Raw genomic sequence first — 19,254 nt, 5'->3', positions numbered from 1 at the left:
TTTTAGTCACTATTTTAGTCACTAGATTTTGATGCTATGTGTTATATGGCTAATAGTATATCTTTATGTTTGATGGAAATTGCTCAAGTTTGATTAAGTTTAAATGAATAATTGCCTCATTGAGGATTTTGTGCCATTGTGAGGTGTTGTTATCACAGAATAAAACATTTTTATTCTACAGTAAGCGATGTGCTTTGTGGCTGAATCTGGCCTCCAAATATATATTGATTTTCATTGCCTTTTGATGCAGCACGGGTCTATACTGCAGGGCTATTAATCTTGTTTATTTTATTGATAACGGTTGATTTCTCCGTGGAAGTCATTTGACACTTATTTTTACACTTTAGATGCGGTATTCACTGAAATAACACCAGCTGAAATGAAAACAGGGCTGGACTGGCCATCGGGAGCACCGGGAGTTTTCCCATTGGGCTGACGTACTTTTGGGCCGGTCAGACCAGATGAGAGATCAGGCTCTATTGCACCACACCGGCCCACAATAACCTGCAAGTTCTATTGACGTACTTAGCATTATTTGGATGCAATTACACAGCTCATCCACCAAATGTATCTGATGCCTTTTATACCTGTCCATTGGCTTTCTTGAGTTATAGTTCCCACCCAGATAATCTCGTAGCCTATATGAGCCATGGGCCTCTCGGATATAACATCACTCATGCCCCTCACGTCATATTTGCCAATATAAGTGGAAATAGTTTATTGTAACACCCTCCAGGACCTACAGAACCCCAGACCAGGTGATTCGCCCTCCTACCCTTCATCGTCAGCACGCACAGTTTGGAAATAGCTTCTGGTTTCCATTACTACGGTTTTGAAGTAACTTGCGATATGCGATACAGCTGTGCAATATCACAATAACGATATTATTGCGATATTTTACCAAACCATTTCAACTCAGTGTGTTCCATTCTAATTGTAACTAGTTTTTTACAGTTACAACACTAAAAAAAAACACTACATCAGCACCACAACAAGACTAAAATGGAACAAAATTAGGACATTAACTAGTTTGAATAAAAAAATGTTTCGAACTCAGTCAGATATATTCCGATATATTTTGGCTTCTCACAATACGAATATTGCATCACCTAATATCGTGATACACTATTTTTTTTGCGCTATTTTGTGTGTGATCATTCAGTTTTTTTTTGTTTATTTGTGTCGTTGCCGTGATTCTCATCAGAACGCCCATTTTTAGAGTCTTTAGTAAATACAAATGTTCCAGCAAGTTCCAAACGATAAGATTAAAGTTGTGAGTGCTATGAGGCTTATTGTATAGTTAATAATTGCCTCGACTATTGCATTGAATATGACTCGATATTTTAGAGGGCTGATCTTGACCCAAAAGTCCCGGGCCGATTTTTTCTGCCAGAGGTAACTTGTGGAGGTATTATTTGCATTTTGATGTTGTGTTCATTGCTCCGTGGGAGAAGAACCCATTATAGCGTTGGTCTAAATGAGGTGTGAGCACAGTCGGGTGCGTGCCATTATACATCCTTAATGTGCTGCTGGTGTGCACAGCAGGTTCTGCCAATGATTGCTGTAATGTATAAAAATCACAAATCTTACATTAATCGGCCATGAAGTCACACAGAGCAAAGACATGGATGTTGCGTGGGTTCTCGTGTTTTATCTTAAAACATGTGGACATTTATGTATTTTGAGATCGGATACAGACTCTGTCAGGAATTGTATATATTTTTCTAAATCTTTGAGCACTGAAATGGTTGGACCTCTTAGTTGAACCTTTTTGCCAGATGTAAACTGTGGTTGAAAGTTAAAAGGCAACAGTAAAGCTTCCTCTTGCTTTCAGCGTTTGAACTTTCACCATGAAGGCCACTGTAGACGATCTCTTAAAAGGTTTTTTAAAGCCTGTATCTACTTTTGTCATTTTTACTCAACTGGAGATGGAAAATGTTGTGAAGTCTTTAATTTGTTATGCAACAGAGTCTGTAGGTGTTCCCATCCATGAAAGATGCAATACAATTTATCATTTTGACACATCTTTTCAACGTTAAAGCTCTCCTTTTAGTGGCGGATCATCTTCTCTGTCAGAGTATGTTTGGCCCTTTCTTGATGAATTATGTAGCTGCACAAATTACCAGTCTGGTCAGCCGTCTGCCAGCCAATTAAAGTTTGATGATACAGATGTTGTGGACATTCGGTGAGCTTCCCGTCAATGCGTGTTGTGATCGGAAACTGTTGTGTTCTGTTAAGTGTAAAAACAGCTATCAATTACAGTGTTGTGTTGTCGGAACAATATTACTGTGCTTTATTGAACACTGAGGTAAAACAGGCACTTATTCTTATCTGTGGTGCTATATCTTCCACTTTGGTTGAAGCATGAACTAAAGCACCTTGGATTGACTGAGTCTCACATTAAAGTGATGAACACCTTGTTGTGCCTGACAAGATAACATCAAATCCCACTTACTTTAACAGTTTATTCTTTGTATAATCTGTAACTTGTACTATTATGGTACCACTGAGAAAATCAATCATTAACAGTTACTGTCTTTCAATTGCCCAAATTTTGCCCATGGTAAATGAGGTGCCCAAGTGTGGCCTGTGGGCCAAATTCGGCCCTTCAAGGGCTGATTTGGCTTTGACATAGTGGCTAGTTTGTGAGGAGTTTGATTGATCTGCTCTGAATAGAGCGTATTGACACCAAGGCATTAGACATAGCAGGGGTCTCCAAGTAAATTTTTGCTGGGGACCAAAATATATCGGATGTGTATTGCCGGGGTCCATAAACAAAATCTCAAGTAAAATGTGTTTTGATTGGGAATTGGGGAAAAATGTTTTCAATAAATGGATAATAATGAGCCTGACGGGACTATAACCTCGGCTTACACTTGCAAGTCTCTGCTACACTGTAGTCATTATTCATACTTTCAGCACTTGGTGGTGGTAAGCTACTATTGTAGCCACAGCCGCTCAAGGGCAGACTGTCCATTGACCACGTGATTATGATGTCAGTGCCCTCTACTGGACACGTGTGGAATTATTTCCTTTCTTTCTTTAAGCTGCCACCTAGTGTCTGGAGTGAGCATCCTGGTTATTTCATTAAAAAAATCATAACTCTGCAATGGGCTGGAGACTTACTATTTGTTTGACATACTCAGGAACGTGTGCTCTACAAGTCAGGGGCCAGATTGAATCATCTCGCGGGCCGGCATTAGCCTGCGGGCCGCCTGTTGGAGACAACCTTTCTCATTATATCTGAGAAAAGTGTACAGGTGCAGAACGTACGGGCGGGGAGTTTCAAAGGAGGGGTTGGGAACCAGTGCCTCACATTATGTCGCCTTTGTGACTCAATCTGGTTGGCTATAACGATACATTTACGTCACCTCTCCTGTGGTCCTGTCCTCAGCGTGCCCCGGAGCAGGTGCAGGTCTTTGTGCCGCTGAAGATTTCTTCCTAAATGCAGGTGGTTGTCATGGTGACACAGTCTGATCCTATTTGGCATCATCGACATCACTTCAGAGGCTCAAGCAAGACCTGATACAGAAGTGAGCTGACAAGTGACTGCAAAAGATGTAAGAGATGTAAGCAAATAACTAGTCTAAGATAAGATAAGCCTTTATTGATCTCACAATGGAGAAATTCACATGTTACATCCGCGCTCAAGAAACACTCAGGGGTTGCAAAATAGACAGAAAATCTGCAAACAATTAAATAATAAATAGAAGTAACCATGTAAAACATCTATATTATGGCATGTAAAGGCACCTTCTACAATAGACTTCACCTGTCCTCCACCTCAATATTACTTTAATCTAGGGGCTCAGTGGAATATGACAGTGCTATATGGGAACAATGAACGCAGCCTATTAATGTAGTTCTGAAGATCCATATCGCCTTGTGAATACTGATCTGTTAGATGTTAGAAGCCACTGTGAGGGAATACTAGCTTGGGTGAGAGTTGTTGGTGGTGGTTGGCAGCCTTGCTTCCATCAGTCTACCCCAGGGAAGCATTGACTACATACAGTACGTATATGTTTACCACCACCACAGGGTATAAAATAATGAATAATGCACTAAATTGAGCGACTTTGAGCTTCTGTAAAAGCACTATATAAATTAATAAGACTAAAGCATTGTTATAATTATTATTACAAGTCAGGTTCTGAATTAATTCATATTCTGTGTCCCAATTCAGAGGCTCCTGTGGTTGCTAGGTGATGGGAGTTGACGGTCTCATTTCGGCTGCGGTTCAGGCTACACAGAGTTTAAGTCTTCATTGACCGCGGCCTTCGGAGGATGTTGAATTGGGACGCAGATAGTTTCTGGAGTTTTCAGAAGGGCACTCAAAAACTCATCCATCATATCATTCAATTAATGCAAAATGTGGGACATTAGGAGCCACAGAATTATGCAAAACGATTTGATTAGTTATTGAAATTAATTATTATTATGATAATGAAATGTATCCACTCAAATCTAACAAAAATGTCTAAAATAGTCATGATCTAATATACATTTTTATAAAGAAAAAATATGATGTTGAGAATGGACATTTTAGGGGTCTAAAGATGGATTACAATAAATCTAGACCTCAAAAGTTGGATCATACTGTGTTTTGTATAGAGGGCATGCAGGTGATGTCACAGCACAGGATCATGGCAACAGCAAGCCAAATGAGTGTCACTTTTATATTGTTACAGTAACCTCCAACTTAACGTAAATAAGACAAAAGAAATGTGCTTCAGCAGCCAAAGGAAACTGGAGCCGTCAAATCCACTGTTCAAACCACTTCAGTTAAACGGACATGATGTAGAGCAAGTGGACTCATTCAAATATCTGGGAACAATTTTGGACAATTCTTTCACATTTGTGTTTACAAATGTTTACAAGCAAGCTCAGCAAAGGCTTTTCCTGCTGCGTCAGCTGAGAAGTTTTGAAGTTAGTGACCTTATCTTATCAAGGGTTTATCAGTGTTTAATTGAGAGCGTACTGATATTTAACATAGTCTCTTGGTTCGGTCATTTAACTGTCAAAAACAAAGCTAAACTTGGCAGAGTTGTTAAACAGGGCAGTAAAATAACAGGCCAAGAACAAACCAGTTTATCTCAGCATTATAGTAAAGCAGTGCGTCGTGTCTGTATTAAGATCACAGATGACGATAGCCACCCATTGTCCCATCACTTTGAGCTCCTTCCATCAGGGCAGAGATACAGACTTCCTTGTGCCAAGAAAAATGTGTACAGGAATTCCTTTGTTCCCTTTGCCATCAAGGAGCTAAATAAGTTGTAAGTACTAATGTCGTTGAGTCAGTCTGTTCCTTTTCGTAAAAAACCTGCTGCTGTGTCTGCAGTGAACCGATTTTATAATGAACTGATTTTACTACATTGCTGGGCAAATGTATTGGAATGTATGAGTGGAATGTATGAGCAAGCCAAAGACAAATTTCTGCCATCATTGTGCATGGTGGACAGTAAAGTTTTTCTATTCTATTCTATTCTATTATTAATTGTTTTGACGCTCGAAACGTTAGGATGAAAATAATACAGGTGCATACCCTAAAGCAGTGGTACCCAAAGTGCGGTCCGGGGGCCAGATACAGCCCTCAGACCAATTTTGGTTTTTTGGTGGCATTCAGGCTTCTCGTTGAATTGGCACACATCTCCAGAGATAGTTCTTTTTACTGCAAGTTTCCACACAACCTCAAAATCTAACATTTTATTTTATTCCAAGCCTATAGATATAAGTATGGGGCACAGTTAAAACCTCTTTAAATGCATCCGTGTGAATGTTTCACTCCACTGACCACGGATCTGGCCCTCCACGCCTACTTCAATATGTGGCCCTCGATGAAAAAAACTTGGACACCCCAGCCCAAAAGGATCATGATGAAAGTGCAGCTTTGACTACGTTTTATAGTAAATATAATATAATTTTGCCTCCTGTGCTGTTCTTGTAATCATCACTAATAACAACTTTGTCAAATCAACGAGTCAGCTGACTGGGCTGTCTTATTCGCAAGTTTTTTTAAACAGTAAAACTTCACGAAACATAAAAAACAATATATATTAACACATAAGTGGCACACTGTGGACACCATTACGGCTCTGCACCCCCAACAAACGCTCTCCAGCAAGCATTTAATGTACATAACCAAGTGTCAGTCCGGCTCGAAACATATAATCAACTCTTACCAACGAGGCAACCTAAAAAAAAGACATTTGCTGTCTCAAAAGTACAGACGAGCCCGAGCACTGCCATTATCTTCTAACCGCATGCTTTCAAAAGTGTCACTTCGCCCAACTCGATTTTTACTTTGTGTCCAACTTTGACATCGCCGTGAGTCACATACCCCGTTTTCTTTAACTGTCCTACAGTCCTACATTATTCCTACATTCCTCCTGCTGTCTTGAAACTCAATATAGAACAGAATTTGTTATGGAGGCAGCCTGGTAGAAACAGCTTCATGTGTTCGTCATATCATGCATAAGTTATAGCCTTGGATTAAATTCAACATGGACTTTCTTGTATGTATTTTTCTTACATTTTCTTATCCATCTATGCTATAGTAGGAGTTTTGCAAGACAATTTATGGACTGTTTAAAAGAGCCTCCTCTCATGGACTGTTCATTTCATATAAACAAGAAAGACTTAATTTGATTTTTTCTTACTTTTTAAGCAGTATTGTATACCAACAAGGGAAGCTGAACTCTCTCCTCCCTCCGCTGCCCCCTTCTGTGTACATACATGCATTTGATATTTCTCTCTATTAAGCTGTTGTCTTCTTTCTCCATGGGTTTGAGAGTTGGACAATAAAGTCAATTGAACGGATCAACGTTGTGTAATTTCCGCCATCTATCTTGCACTACTTTGAATCCCCCACCTACCCGATTCGATAAATTGACTTCCAAATAAATTACTTGTTCAAAGTGGGTAGTTTGGTGACTCATTATCACATTTACTGGTCCTGTTTTGAATATTGTGTTTTGTATCTGCCAGTTGCCGTGTTTATTGTGTGTTTTATGCTCCAGGCTACTCCTGAATATCAATATAGTTCTATTTTGTAGCTTGGAACGATTCCTTTGAACTTGCTGCTAAAAAACACTTTGCACCTTACAAAAACATGTGCCTATATTTACAATAGACCAATATCAGGTCTGAACATTTTTTTTGTGATTTGCAGTTTTCGCTGCGTCGTTCGGAATGAGCAAGCCTCTTAACCTCCTACGCTGGCGTCAGGGCCCTGCAAAACAGCGAAGTGAGAGACAGCGGTGCCAAGGGATGACATCAATTTCTCTTGCACCTTTATATTGCTGCGTTTTGGTTCACTGACCTTTTTGAAGACAGCAAAACTAATCCCCGAGACGGTACTTGTTGTCTTGAGGAAAGTAAATTGTGTGAACTGTTGGCAAATAAAGGCTGTTGCACCTTTTGTCCTGCTTATGGACTGCTCAGGGTGTTCATTAGAGGTTCAAAATAGACAAGCTCCGATTCAGCTTTTTTGCGTCTGTTGCCGATACCGATACTGGGGGTTTGAGTATCTGCCGATATACGATATTAACCAATGCCAAGAGTCTTCTGAAAGGAACTATATGCAGTTTAAAGATGTTAAAATTATGTATTCCCCCCCTACATGTTCCAGCAATGTCCTAATGTGTAGAATGAGCCCAGGCCTATTCACCACAACTGCCTCTAAAATCCTGCACTGTCACTCAAAAAGTTGTTACTTCGGGTTCGAATTGCCGTCATGCATGAGCTTAATATAGAAGGTGCAGTTACATGTATCACCTGAGGTGGCAGTAATGAGTATAAAATGGCCAACTTGCATCTAGCCCCTTTAAAAGTGTCCTTCTCTGAGCAAAAAAGTGAATGGTCCTTTTATCTCCATTGTGAGATCAATAATGTCTTGTCATGATGTTACAGATTTATTATCAATTATCAATCAATTATATCCATTAATAAACTAATGGAAACCATTTAACAAGGATCACTGGATTTTCATTACAACTTGTGCATTACAAATATCTTATATCAGTTATTCTTTAACAGCATTTCATAAACTAAAATACCAACACTTGGCCACTCAAGGAGGGGCCGATTGTATTTTACTAGCCCACTTTAGATATTTCATTCATAGTTTCTGTCCCAGCCTTGATTAGTTGGCGTTAGCATTAGCATGTTCCCGCTAGCTTTAGCATGCTGTTGCTAACCGTGGCATTTTGCGTGGCGATCAAAAATGTTTGCGGATGTTAAAACCAACTCAGGAATGATACCTGCTGATACCTGATATTGTTTTTTTTTCAAAACGCTCAGTTGGTAAAGCGTTCGTCTATACTACATTTTTATTTATTTTTTTGATAATACAGGGACAAACCATGGTTTTACCTTTGCAAATAACATTATTAGGCTACAATGTTGATTTGTAGCCTAATACAAATCAACATTGTGGGTAAAACAAAGCTCAGACATGAATAATTGAATCTGTCAACTTTTTTTTGGAACTAAAAACAAGAAATTATCTTGACTTACAGTTGGATTTTTCTGTCTTTTTTTCCTGTTTGAATGAAGCTGATTATAATTACGCAAAAAAGTGTAGGAACTGTTAGTGTTCTGTTTCTTTCAAGGTCTCTTTCCAGCTTAGCCACTATTAATTTGTCCTGACCGAGATGCAGAGTTGTGGCCCCGACGGCACAGGCTGCAATACGTCAAATGCAGTGAATAAATTTCCCTATAGGTCCACTTATGTCTACCTTAACTGTTAACCTTAACCTCTACATAGTAATTATTTTAATGAAGAGCCTGCCGTCGGCTACGTTACATCAGCATGGTCTCCCTGAATAGTCATTTCTGTCATTTTTGTTCCCTCAATGTCTCTGCTTCGAGCACTACACTTCATTGCTATGCAGGGGAACACCTGTTTGCCACTGGAGGCACACTGACCGCCCCTCAGCTGTGTTCTTGAAACAGAAACAGTCTCAAACCACAACTCACTGATTTTCCGACTCTTATGTTTGACAATTCCCATCAACCCATGAACCCTCAACAGCTGTTAATCCACCTGACCCTGTGCTATCTGTTATTTGGTGTAGCTTTGAACTAAAAATTGTGGAAAAAGTGTTTGCACATTTTAAAAACTAGCATTTGAGAGCAGGCTGGAACATAAACTTGCTTTGAGCTTCAAGGCTTGCACATTTCAGGACATTTAGAGGCCGAAGCAACAGCATTTGTTGGTTTTGAACATAACACACACCCTATAGACACAATGGGCCTCATTCAGGACCATTCACAACACTTTCTTATGCACAAATTTGTTCTGAAGACCTTTCTTAGGAAGGTTTTTGGCAATCACAGAACTCTTTTTTCTGTAAGAGCAAATCCTAAGGACAGGCTGAAGGACTTTTACGACCAAGAAAATCTGCAGTCCTGTTTGTGATCATGCTCCTGATGGAATCCAACATTCTGAGTCATATATATTTGTACATATTAAATCATATATTCATTAATTCCAGAATGTAAATATAATTCACATCATGAATTACAGATGCCTTTATACAGAAATAACTTGGTAATATCACATGTACTTTTATTAATGGCAAGTATCAATGTATTACAGCTAAAGCTTTTAATGCAGCCGTTTACAAATAATGTAGCATTAAAAGCGCTGCATAAACGTGTGTCTCGATCTTGTGACCTTTTGTTGCCGAGGAGCTAAGTGGGCGGAGGGTTGGTTTGCCGCCGCATTAATTTAACTGACCCGCGGGAAGAGAAGGACATTGCAAATTCTTTCGCAATGTACAGGTTATATCTATTTAAATGTTTTGTAATGAGGGCTAATTCACGGGCCCAAAGATTAGGAGGGGCCTTGAGCGCGTGGCGCCGATGGCTGAGATTTTTTTCTTTTGAGGTTTTGGTTATTAGTTTTGGATTCGTGTTTTGTCATTTATATCCTCCTCTGGGTGCCATTTGCGTGTGGCACTTTTTTGTTCTTATATGATGAATCATAAGCGGTGACATATGCTAGTTAGTGTGTCTCCAAGTCGGCATTCACCAAACAAACATAGGTGCAAAGTTTTTTCCCTAAGAACTTTCCTGACACTGCCTTTGTAAGAACTGATTTTAAGAAGTTTCTTGAAGGGATATTTCAGGATATTTTGACATAGGGCCTCATTTCTTAGTCATCGAGAGTGTTGCTAATTTCTGGAGATATTTTTTTTGTAATTCATGCAGTTCTTATGTTTGAAGAGTGCACCTGAGGCACAGACATTTAAGAAGTGATTTGCCTCAGGTGCACTGTGCAGGCTCGCTGATACCGTGGAAATGCGCTAGCCTTGCACTAGCCTAGCGCCACTTAACTTTTCAAATATAAGAACTGCATGAATTACAAAAAAAAATATCTCCAGAAATCAGCAACACTCTGGATAACTAGGAAATGAGACCCTATGTCAAAAATCCTGAAATATCCCTTTAAGATGTTCCTGAATGAGGCCCAATATTTTCTGTAGTTTGAGGCAACTAACTGCAGCATTCACAATTTCTTAAGTGCAACCATAAAAATTGAGACTTTAGTTTGATTGCAAATATTCCCGCTGCCCTAGTGTGTAGTTTTTATCTCTGCCCTCATTGAGTTGCACACGTCTCAAACAAAGAGCCCCAGATGCAGCAAAGTTTTTGGCCCTGGACTCACCTCCCACAGACGGTAGCAGCCAAATACTGTACTGAACGGTTAACTCAAGGTATGGTTCAGATTGCTGCAGGCTCCTCTACCTTATAGGAAACACCTACACTGACATTGTTAGGGAGAACAACTCAAAATGCAAACGCTTGAAAACATATTTGACATTTACAGGAAATGCCAATGTGCAAACTGAAATAGCCATTTTGGCGTAGATCTGGATCACTGCCAAGGTACAAAACTAGCCTTTGTGAGATATCCTCTGTGTATGGATATTGACTGTGTTGTCGGCTCAAAATGTGTTACTGCTTTATAAGTGAAGAATACCGACAATACCAGACTCGGAAAAATATACTGCTGCAATTTGTGATTAGACTGAACTGAAATAAAAACTCTTGGCAAACACAGATATCCAAGGGCATACAGCTAATTATACATATGCTAATTATGATCCTATATATTGCGGTTGCGACTGTACAGTCACATTATAAGGTGGCAATGTGTTACAGAATATTTTTCTTTCCTTTCGACATATCCCTTCCCGAACAACATCATTTGACATTTAACAGTTGATTCCAGTCTTTGCTTTCATGACTTCCACAGTGGTTTATTCCGCAGATAGCTGGCTATTGTGTATACGTTATTATGTACTTTACCCCATTCGCCTCTTCTTCTTGTATTGATCGAAAAAGCTATAAACCTCGGGCGAGAGTGGCCAGAGGGAAAACTCTAAGTGCCCTCTGTTTCCTCGCTTTGTTTCTATGTTCACTTCATTGTGTATTCCCCGCTTTCCATCATAAATGCCTTTTAAACCACTTGACTGGAAAATTGACTTGCCGTGTCAATTGGGAAACGCCCCAGTCAAGGTTCCTTGATTTTGTTTGATGCGTTTGTTGTTATCCCCGTTCCTGTCAATTACACAAACACACACACACACACACACACACACAATCTTCTATCTTCTTCTATCTTCTATCTTAGTGACGACACTCACAGACATAATGTATTACCCAGACCCTAGCCCTGAACCCTAAGACCCTAACCCTAATCTAAACCCAATTCTAACCCTAGCCCTAAGACCACATCTTGACCCTCAAACACTTGTTTATCTAACCTAAAGCTGACTTCCAAATATAGTTTCCCCCCCGTTTTTTCAACTAAGCATATGAAATAAAAGGCAAGGTCACACAACACTCTCAAATACCATGAAAGATCCATGATGGATAATACAGAGAGAGATGCAGTAAATCATTGAGGAGCTGAAAACAGGCACATTTATAATTAAAAGCATTCTCCTCCAGCATAGACATAGACTCAATGACAATTCATTTATATACAGTATGAATTCCTCTAGTTCTATTCTGTCTATTTGAAATATATTATTGCTGATAGTGTACAGACTGTGCAAACTTTTATTATTTTTATGCGGTGTGCATATAAGAAGTATACAGTTATAGATATAGCTGTAGAATCTGTGATTCATTGCAGTTCCGTTGGAAATTATAATGTCCGCTTTTTTAGCATGGTAATAAAAAAATAAAAAAGCATGACTAGGATTACAGGGGTAAAGGTAATTATTAACAAATTATTACTAAGGATATTCTCACTATTTTTTCTGATAAGTTTACCATCATTACACTGGGTAAGAGAAAGTGTCCTGCTACCAAATTACGCTTTTAGTTACCTTGCTAAATCCTTTTACCACGCAGGTACGATTGCACATATTTTTACTGGATCACTTATCATAACTCTTTTCCCCCTTTCTCTGTGTCTCCCATTAGGTGCCTGATATTTCACAGCCACTCACCACGAAGTGACCTGGAACCATCTCGACGGAAAGAGCGCCTGACCTTTTCCTTCGCTCAATAATGAATGTTTGCCACCTCCCGTGAACCGCTGGCAGTTCAGAGCTCAGGGTTCAGACTGATTGGACTGGCCTTTGGATAACACTGGACTGATATATATGATTCAGCCTCGGACGTACCCCTGCCTACGTCTCGCGCTGATGACACGCCGCAGAATTAACGCTGCTTCGCTGGCATATCCATAGACAACTCAGTCACTTGTATCATACGGGAAGTAGCTAGCAACTCCATGACATTTGCAGGAGTTGGCGATTCAGAGCGACTGACCTTACCGTCAGTCTCTGCAACTGCTATTAACAGCTAAACTTGGCTAATTATTGCTTATATCCGTACTTGTCCAGAAAGTTCAGACAATTCTGTTATGTAGGAAGGAGCGTGACGTCATGACCTTTGCAAAAGTTAGCTTGTAGGTTATAGCTAACTTTTTTGCTCGTAATTAAGTGGCAATCTTGGGTCTGTACATATATAATTTTCCCTTTTTTTGACATGAAGGGAGTAATAAGGCAGCTAGCATCACCTTTGCCTTCATTATTGTATTGTTTTTGTCAAATCTTGGACGCTGAAAGCTAAAACGTCCACTCACCAATGCCACGAAAGAAGGTATAAACAAGCTAGCATCTTCTCCCCCGTGCTCTCGTACAAACATAGCTAGCCTGACTTAGCTTAACAACCTTCCAGCAATTTGCAGCCGCTCACATGGCTTCCAGGATGATTGCATGCCCTTAGCTGTCACCGTCCAGCGTCACCGTGGCTGGGTCTCTGTCCTCGGCCATGACCCGGCTGATGTTGGGCCGGACTTTGGAGCGCATCTGTAAGGGCGTGCTGCTGCTCTGCCTGCTCCACTTCCTTATCATGATGATCCTCTATTTCGACGTTTATTCCCAGCGGTTCGACCTCTTCAGCCGCTTCAACAACGGGCGTAACGGGTCCAGGAATAACATCAGCAGCGGACATCATTACTACTACTACAATCTAACCAGGCCCAATGGGACCATGGCCAGTTTCTTAGCGACGGGGGAGCAGCTCGGGGTAAGCCTTCAGCCGGAGACAAACCAGACGCCTTCGCCCAAACCGCTGCCGCCCTGCCCCGACATCCCTCCAGGACTGGGTGAGTGCGACATTATCTACAGCTGTCCTGGGACTTTGTTGTGAAGTTTGTTTTTATCATAACTTGTGCTGATATTGAGTAGGTTTTGCCAGTGGAACAAGATTGATTTTTATTGCCTTTAACCTTTTTATCAAATTTTTAAGTGTTTTTTTTTTATTGCCTTATTTTAAGTGGACATTACAAGCGAATTTGTCTTATTTTAAGCAAGTTAATGATTGTTTCATTGATTATTTCGAGATAGTCCAAACATACACAAAGTCAGCATAAATTGTCTTAATTCAAGCACATTGTAAGCCATATTTCTAAGATTGGTTTTGAAAACTGTTTCCTTGGTGATGTTGAAATTTGGTGTGAAGATAGTAGTTCTTTGTTATTATTTATTTCTACAGTCTAACTAGTATATCGGCTTACAAAGAACCACGACAAGCATCATACAACTTCGGATTAATGTAGACTAGAGGTCGACCGATACATATGGCCAATACAGTATTTGGGGATTTTATAATATTGGCTATCCGGCAATCTAGCGATGATAAAAACCTATAGAGCCTTCCTGTTTTTTGCATTAGAAAGAATGAAATCGGGGCTTAGAATGAGTCCTCCCACAACATTGTAGGCCTCAGGGGAACAGAGAAACATTGCGATGAAAATTGGGTAGCTACAAGTTTGTTAAGTTAAATCTCAGCATATGGACATGCTGCATGTCATTTTGAAACTAAGAACCAGGAGAATTCAATTGCTGAGATAGTGCTAACCCTCGCAATTGCATTTTTGATTGCTGCGCAAAATGCCGCAGCTAGCAACAGTATGCTAATGATAATGGCAGCATGCCAATGCTAACGGCAACTAAGACTGGGACAGAAAATATGATAGAATCACCTAAAGTAATAAAATAAAATCATTCACTGCTGGAGCGGCCAAGTATTTATGTTTTTATAGGATTATAGACCAGAGATTTGGAATAATATTGGTCGAAAAATATCGGCGGAGCAAATCAGCATCAGCCAATAAAAAAATCCCCCAAAATTGGCATTGGCCTTAGAAAAAGATATCGGTCCAGTATTAGATGATCAGAGTATCACACCAAAATAGTCACGTAGGCCTCATAGGCCTCATAAAATTTGTCTTGTGTTTCTGTGTACTTGTATTGCCTCTTACTTCATATTGTCTCCTAATCACTCCTCATCTTTTTTACGAAGCAATATTCCTTAAACCGAATGAACCATTTTCAAACCTGCGTAATTGCAGCGAGTCATATCACACTGGTCTTTATAGTATATTCAACATGTCAGCTTTTCAGTTCTCCCTGGAGGATACATCAATATATTCCACACCTTCTGTAATTTCTTCCACACTAATTGTCTTTCTGTGCTTATTAGTTTGATTTGTTTGTCTAGTGAGCCTGATATGCCTCGTTTTGCCGGCATTACGGACTTTGTAGCCAGTGCGATTAAACTGAGGAGGATTTGCTCTGCATCGATTAGTGTAATGAACAGAGAGGAGACCTTGATTGAGTTTTGAATCAGGAGCATCCTACATTATTGTGCTAATAAATGCATTTCCAGTCTTAGGCCAATTAGCGAAAGAGCATGTAATGTTGTTTTTCTTGGCCATAAAATGGATTTATTGTCAGAGATTTACAATTTGGTAGTTCAGCCTTATAGACCTGCAGAGTAGCCGTTAAAAGATCAGACAAACATGCAAAGTGCAGCAGCAAGAAAGCCAAGGATTTTCAATTTACCAATCGGTAAATAATAAACAATGCCAGAGAAGGGCATGTTGCATTAATTCAAATTTCTGCATCGCATTCTATACATATTCTGTCCTCTTTGAATGCAGGTTATGATCTATGTTGATTTAATATAATGCAGCTCAATGTTATGTGAAAGTTAGACAGTATCATCTAAACATCTGTTTATTTCAAATAGTTGAGTCAAAGATTGCTTAAAAATTCTGTACCGTGCATTTCTAAATAGGGGATACATAATGCTTATATTGCCAAGAAGTGGTGCTTTTGTTTGTCTTGTGCATCCTCTTGGGGTCATGGTCGAGTCGGTCCCTGGATTGTGTCATGTGGGGCCATAGCTATTAGCTATGGTTTTTGGAAAACAAAAAGCAATTGTCTTTTTTCTTTTTACCACAAGTGCCCATTTGAATCACCTATTCACAAGAAGTAAAACAGTTAATTCAAAATCTTAATCTCAGTGTCCAATCTCGTCCTCCTAAAAAGCATGTTTATGTGACCCTTTGTGTTTTATCACAAAACAATTGAAATCATTGTGAATAAGGCAAGAAACACCAATTCACATACATTATTTTGGCAATTTAAAGGGACTTGATAGAAGTTGACATTTTTATGCTCACTACTGCCACCTCAGGTCGAACGCGTAACTGCAGTTTCTATATTAAGCTCATGCATGATGGTACTTTGGACCCAAATAAACAACTTTTTGAGTTTTAGCAGCAGTTCAGGTCTGGGCTCATTCTACACATTAGGACATTGCTGGAGCAAGTCGGGGGTGGAAAATACATGTTTTTAACATGCTTAAACTCCACCTAGTCCCTTTAAATGTCCTATGCAGGGAACATGACATTATGACTGAATTTATATAAAAAGAAAACAATTTTAACACTTAGTTTGAAAAAAAAAATGCTCTTCTCTCTCTCTGAGTTCTTAACCTGCTGTAGTGCAAACATCATTGTCCTATTCACCTTATTCCGCCGCACGGATTGGCACTTCCATTGTATTGACACTCCCGGCAGAGCGTGAAGTCCGTTCATTAAAGGGACTATACAGAGTTTAAAAATGTTATTATTAGTAGTATTTTCCTCCCCCTACATGTTCCAGCCATGTCCTAAGGTGTAGAGTAAGCTCAGACCTGTTCACCACAGCTGCCTTTGAAATCCTGCACTGACTGATTTAATCTTGACTTCTCCAGTCCTATGTCAACTAACACGAGTGAAGGGGCGGGCACAATTCATGCCCACGGGAACTTATGGAATAAGGTGAATAGAGTTCAGGATTATGATGTCATACCGCTAAGCATCATGGGATTTGCAGCAATAATAAACGAATGGAGATTTTAAAAGATAAAACACTGGAGTTATTGTTCACATTGAAACACTTGGACACTACAGTGTGTTAGATGTATTTTTGATGCTGCTCCTATTTTCGTCTTGTCAAGGAAAACTCATGAGTGTCTCGTCATGTTTTAGTCACCTCGCTACTGTTACTTTACTGTCAAAAAAGTTATAGTCTTCGTTGACATAACAACACTGCCTGGTACCTTCTTGCTGTGAGGCAAGTATGCAAACCACCCGCTGCAGAGGTGCAGTTTCCCTGCTCTCTCAGACACAGCTCATTACCGTCAGGAGTCCTTAACTCAACAAACGAGAGGTTGATGGAGTCAGACTAAGCCTGGGGTTTACTAAATCTATAATTACATTGTGGACACACACACTCCTCTCCCCAAGGCTGCTCCCTCTCTGCCTGTCTCATTGATACCTGATTTGAGAAACTCCTGCTTCTTCACCTACAGTTCATCTTTTGTTTATCTATTTATATTTTGCCCTTCAGAGCCTTTTGAACCGAGAGAACTGTAGAACAAAGCGCATATCTGAATACAAAATAATGCTACTGTTGCAGAAGAATATGCTCTCAGATAACAGAGCCAGAAGTTTAACCGGGCGAGACTTGGAAGAGATTGGGACTTTCAGATTGACATGGACAGTTGTTCCCATTGTTCACCATATTCAGCTTATTTTATACATGCATTTAGCTGTTGATATATTAGTTCCTGAGCATTTCTTCAATATCTGATAAATTTCTAATCGTCCCAAATATGCCCACCAGCACTTTTGCGACAAAGCAAATACGTGTTTATCCTTTCTACTCGCACCTGGGCGATCTGTAAATGAGCTTTCTGAGTGTAATCCCTCACAAGGACTATTGTGGCAGTGTCAACAGTTTTCCCCCCTCCCTGATTGCTTTTTCTGTTTTGATAATGAGCAAGTGTGTAACGTTCTTTGAAATTGGGAGAGTGAGTGAGATTGAGCCGTCAGCCCGATTTGTCTGACGCCAGGCTCTGTTGATTCCATTATTTGGCCTGGAATTGGCTGTCTGCGATTCGGGATTTTTGGCATTCACGCCGCGCACAGGTGTAGCGTTTGTAGCTTATCTCTCCCGTTCCCGCGGTGATGGAGAGGCCGCCCGGGGGGGTGGGGGGTGGGGTGGGGATGTAACGGGGCAAAGGCGCAGAAAGACGACCTCTGTTTTTCCCGCTCACAGGTGCGCGGACGGCGTTAGGCATGTGCAACGGAGGCGCGTATGAAGTTTGGTCATGATTGAGCCGGCCAAAAGGAAGGAGCAGCAGCAGGAGAGTTGATGAGAGATGTGACCGTAGAGAGATAGACACCGACAAACAAACAGGCTCTTGGCTTTCCCACAACTCCAGCTGACAGGTGCGGCCCGCAGCCACTCTGGCCCGGGCCGGGGAAAGGATGCTCGAACTGACGTGGGAGAATTTGCGAAGAATTGACTGATTCTGCGGCAGAGGAGACCATGTTGAAAAGTCAAAGGCATTTAGAGCAAGCCAAGGCATTAGTCAAATTCAGGGCATCAAAAGCAGAGGTGGGCGACACCTTGACAAAAATGAATGGACTAGGACTGGGCGATATGACGATATTAGACAGTCTTCCGATCTCCAGAGCAGACAATCTGTCATTTTTGTGGGATAGTTTTATCACGATCCAAAGCACTTCTGCACAGTTGACTCTTTTCACAGTGAAACAAGCCCAAGCCGTGAACTTTCTGCTACGCAATGTTGGATGCGACTGTGAGCATTTAGAAGTGAGCCACTCCTCTCCTGTGCGTATATGCGATCAGGCTCCTCAATCCTGAACTTTTAAACCCAGCACCCAGCACCCAGCATTCTGTCTCTATTTCAGCTGTACTTGTGTTTGTGTCTTTCCCCCGTAACGCTGCTGTGCGTGGATCGCATTGTGTTTATTTATTTACCCAGACCATGTACGAAGAAGCAAGTGTGTCCTTTGTCTGTTCTGTACATCACCGCATCCTTGGACTGTGTTCACAAATAAGGCGTCTATCCAGGTCTTTGAAAATATAAGAGTTCTCCAAACACACTGTGATGCTCATTTCCTTATTGTCAAGTCGTCTAACGGTGACAAACTGCTTCCTGTTTGAGTTTTACACAATAAAAGTGTTACTAATGTTATCACTTTAGTTAGACTCTTATTGAGAAAGGGTCACACAGCAACAGAATCACATCAAAGCAGCTTGACGTAACTAGCTTTTACCAAACTTAATGTTACACTTTTACCTATATTGACAATATATTGGAGTTTTATTGTATTTTTCATTTATAGAGTGACTTTGCATTAGGTCTAAGTGTATTATTTTATGTTTATGCATCTTTTTCTACACTTCATGACAACAACTCGTATATGTATTGTAATTTAGCATACCTCCCAAATAACAGTTGACACAGTGCATAACTTCAAATCACAACAACCCCGCCCAAGAAGTGACTTCCTTTTTCGATCCAGCACACCAAAATAAAACCACCATCTAATTCATTAGTTCATTCATTAGTTTCTTTCACCTA

General features: G+C 40.3%; 1 protein-coding gene across 2 annotated transcripts in view; it reads left to right on the top strand.

The window, feature by feature from the left end:
- b4galt2 (UDP-Gal:betaGlcNAc beta 1,4- galactosyltransferase, polypeptide 2) overlaps positions 1-19,254 on the top strand; it is a 196,328-nt gene that overhangs the window by 13,428 nt on the left and 163,646 nt on the right. Inside the window, exon 2 of one of the 2 annotated variants that reach the window (XM_079569847.1) lies at positions 12,439-13,630. In XM_079569847.1, the coding sequence (XP_079425973.1) occupies positions 13,294-13,630 (337 nt within the window). In that variant the 5' untranslated portion in view covers positions 12,439-13,293. Of the gene's footprint in view, positions 1-12,438; positions 13,631-19,254 lie in introns of those variants that run through there. The other variant, XM_079569848.1, reaches the window with a different exon arrangement.

This window comes from Gobius niger (assembly GCF_951799975.1).
Source record: "Gobius niger genome assembly, chromosome: 13".
Taxonomy (NCBI): domain Eukaryota; kingdom Metazoa; phylum Chordata; class Actinopteri; order Gobiiformes; family Gobiidae; genus Gobius; species Gobius niger.
This window is presented reverse-complemented; position numbering and strand designations above follow the sequence as displayed.